The 3870-nt window shown below is 40.6% G+C and overlaps 1 protein-coding gene across 1 annotated transcript; it reads right to left on the bottom strand.

Annotated features, from left to right (window-relative positions):
• Positions 1-2470: 2470 nt before the first annotated feature.
• LOC114300280 (uncharacterized) lies at positions 2471-3533 on the bottom strand. Its single transcript, XM_082871589.1, has 2 exons — positions 3438-3533; positions 2471-3271 (listed from the first exon to the last, which is right to left on the bottom strand). Exons 1-2 carry the CDS (start codon positions 3531-3533, stop codon positions 2471-2473), a joined length of 897 nt encoding a protein of 298 aa, XP_082727715.1.
• Between the last annotated feature and the right edge of the window lie 337 nt (positions 3534-3870).

Genomic DNA, 3870 nt, shown 5'->3' with positions numbered 1-3870 from the left:
AAAAATAAACTGATTTCAGTTTTTCCAAATTTGCCACAAAGTAACAACAAAGGTTGTATGGCCAACCACAGGTGAATACTTAGCCTTCAAAATAGATTCTAGCCAAGCATTAAAGGAAAGATGCTTTCAGTTAAACAACCAACTTGCACAGTTTAAATTAAACCAAATAGGACGAGCTTTGGGACAGTTTCTGAAAATATGATCAACATCCTCCAGTTGATCACCACAACTCACACAAACAGTAGAGTCAGACAGCCCCCTTCGGACTCTTAATTCATTAGTCAACAATCTATGATGCAAAGCTAACCAAAGAAATCCCTTGAGTTTTTGAGGAAGCTTCAATTTCTAAAGGCAAAGCCAATTAATAGACTCCACCTCAGAATCACAAACCAAATCATAAGCTGAAGCAGTAGTAAAAATACCACAACTAGAGCCTTTCCAATGCGGTAAATCAGGAAAGGTAACAAACCTAGGGAGGTGAACCTTCAAAATAAGGTCCAAAGCCTCCTTGGGCAAAGTGGTGGAGATTTTATCAATATCCCACCTTCCTACCTCATCCAAGATAGTTTCCACCTAATCTGAATTGATGAGGTGAGAGTGAGGAAAAAGAGAAGCCAAAGGACCCTCACCACACCACCAATCAAACCAGATAGAGGCCTTAGACCCATCACCAATGCTCCACTTACAGCCTTTCAAAATAGTAGCACAGGTTTTAAGAATACCCCTCCAAGTGTGGGAGGCCCTTCTCTTACTAGAATAGTTAAGAAGAGATTCCCCATTGAGGTATTTAGCTTTCAAAACAGTGCCCCAAAGACACGGCTCACCATTAATAAGTTTCCAACCCAGCTTATACAGTAAGGCAATATTGTTGCTCTTGGTTTTTCTAATACCAAGACCACCCACTTTTTTGCTCTTACAGACCAAATCCCACTTAACCAAATGGACTTTCTTAGTGGTGCCCACATCACCCCAAAGAAAGTTCCTATTCAGTTGATCCAGGTCTTTGCACACCTTTGAGGGTACGTCCATAGTTTGCATCATATAAGCGGGGAGAGCAGAATTTACAGACTTAATAAGAGTAGCCCTCCCAACAACCGAAAGCATACTAGCTTTCCAACTCGCCAGTCTTTTTTGGAGCTTCTCAAAAATAGATGAGAAGTGGGCTCTACTCACCCTATTATGCAGAAGTGGGATACCAAGGTAATTACCTAAATCTTGAATAAGGGGAATACCACCCTTATTGCTCAAAAACCTAGCCTTAACAGGAGGCAGGTTTGGAGAAACAAAAATTTTGGATTTAGTAAGGTTGACTTTCAAACCTGAGCAATCACTGAAGTGATTTAACACTTCCAAAATGGTTTCACAATTACTATTATCAGCCTTAGCAAAAAGGAGGAGATCATCGGCCAAAAACAAATGTGAGATGGCAGGGCCTCTAGAAGATGCTTTGACATCCTTCCACTCACCACTACTAACTTTAGTAGTAATCAAGTTAGAGAGCCTTTCCACACAAAGGACAAAGAGATATGGGGAGAGGGGATCACCTTGACGGAGATCCCTCTTAGGATGGAACTCACGCACCCGTTCGCCATTCCACAGAACTGAAAATCTAACCTTGGTCACACAGTTCATAATAAAATCAATCCACTGTTGATTTAGATTAAAATCAACCAGCGTGTCATGCAGAAATGACCAAGAAACATTATCATATACTTTTTCAAGATCAATTTTAAAAATCATGTCACCCTGCTTGCCCTTTTTGAATCTGAGTGTATGGATGATTTCTTGAGCAATAATGATGTTATCATTGGTGGTTCGACCAGGGATAAAGCTACTCTAATTGGGGCTGACCACTCTAACTAGGAGATTTCTAAGTCTGCTAACCAAAGTCTTGGTAAGAGTTTTGTGAAAGACATTACAGAGACTGATGGGTCTGAACTGGTTGATAGATTCGGGATTGTCAACCTTGGGAATGAGAGTGATGAGTGTAGTATTAATGCCAGGGGGAAAATCTCTAAGGAAGAAACAGGTCCTAACAAAATTGCAAATAGAGGAACCCACAATATCCCAATAGGTGTGATAAAAAAGAGATTGGATACCATCAGAACCTGGGGCCTTAAAAGCTTTGATAGACTTCATAGCTTTCCAAATTTCAATGTTGGAGATAGGTTCGCATAGCTCAATATTCTCATCCAATGTGAACTTGGATAGCATCCCATGAACCCAATTGGACTTAGAAGATGCGGAGATGGAGGTAAACATCTCCTCAAAGTAACTCCCAACATGATTTTTCAAAATAATAGGATCAGAGATCCAATTGCCACCACCATCTTTCAAAGTGTTAACTCGTGAATTCCTTCTACGAGTCAAAGTGGCCATATGAAAAAATCTAGTATTACGTTCTCCTATGGTAATCCAATTACTAAGGGATTTTTGAAACCAGAGTAATTCCTCTTGGAAAAGAATTTTATTAGTCGTGAATAAGCTCTTTTTCAAGAAGAAACAAGTTATGAGAAAACTTAGCGGATTGAGCTTTCTGGATGCCCTCAATTCTACCAAGAAGCCATCGTTTGTTTTGAAAAATATTACCAAAAATATTTTTATTCCAAAATAAAGCTTTAGAAGTAATCGAGAGGATGGCTTCCAGGATGGAGTTATCAGCAGCTGTCCAAGACTCCTCAACTAAAATTCTAAAACTAGGATTAGTGAACCAAGCAGCCTCCATTCTAAAAGGTTTAAAAAGAGGTGTAGGATTAATAATACCTTTGGTGTAGACGATCAAAGGAGAATGGTCAGAGTATGTCCTCGGAAGGTTCCTCACTTCTCCTTCTTGGAATTGAAGTCTCCATTCAGTATTACAAACAGCACGGTCCAATCTTTCCAGGGTGTTAGCCAGACCTTGTCGCCCATTGGTCCAAGTGAGACGTGGGCCTAAATAGCCAAGGTCTATGAGTTTACACCTGTTCAAACGAGCTTGGAATTTACAAGTTTTGGTATGATCTTGGGCGGTGGAGAAGCTTCGCTTTTCATTCTGACTAGCGAAATCGTTAAAATCACCTACAACTAGCCACGACTCAGTCATGTTATCAGCCATAGATTCAAGATTCTTCCAAAGAGCATCACGGGATCGGGGAATAAGACTGACATATACTGCCGAGAGAATCCAATCCGAGAAATTGTCGCGTTTGATCTTGGCGTGAATAACTTGTGAATTAGCATCCAAAGTCATAATCCCAAAGCATCCAAATGCCACCACACTTACCAACAGGATCTACATGAGTAAAAGCAGTAAAACCCATCTTATTGAAAAACAGTCCCATAGAACTAAATTGAACTTTGGTCTCCATAAGAACTAATATAGTTGGTTTATTGATTGATATGAGCTCACGCAAGTTGCGTTTAAAAACTTTATTCCCCGCACCCCTACAATTCCATACAAGCAACTTCATGAATGATGAATTTGGATAGTTAGGAAGCGGCCAATAATCAGGAATCCCCATAATCATTCGTACACGAATGCGGTCGTTCACCATGGCTCGTGTTGAACTGATCAGAAGGCTATGATTTACTGGCTTCCTCTATCCACCATTTAATTGTGATTAGGTGAGTAGCTTCTATCTCCAGATCTATTGTAATGTACATCTGGTTGCAGGTGATTCTGTGTTGGAGAACCTCCGGGAGCACCATGATCAAAAGATATCGTTGGAGCTGGCTGAGGGTTGGGAGTAGTCACTATGGTAATGGTGGAAGAGGGTGAGTTGGTAGCATTCGTAGAGACACAGTTCAAATGGGAAGGGGCTGGAGTAGATGGAGCTAAAGTTGGGCTAGTGATCAGGTTCACAGAACCATCAATGCATTTTGCAGCTATAA

The sequence above is a fragment of the Camellia sinensis genome, chromosome 5 (assembly GCF_055761805.1).
Source record: "Camellia sinensis isolate YWXY chromosome 5, ASM5576180v1, whole genome shotgun sequence".
NCBI classification, from domain to species: domain Eukaryota; kingdom Viridiplantae; phylum Streptophyta; class Magnoliopsida; order Ericales; family Theaceae; genus Camellia; species Camellia sinensis.
Note: the sequence above shows the minus strand (reverse complement) of the source record. Positions and strands in the feature narration are given on the sequence as shown.

Excerpts from the sequence above, each read along its gene's own strand:
- LOC114300280 (XM_082871589.1), bottom strand. The coding sequence starts at position 3,533 with ATGGTGAACGACCGCATTCGTGTACGAATGATTATGGGGATTCCTGAT. Across the intron at positions 3,272-3,437 it reads CATCATTCATGAAGTTGCTT|ATCCTGTTGGTAAGTGTGGT; the intron begins GTATGGAATTGT and ends TTACTCATGTAG.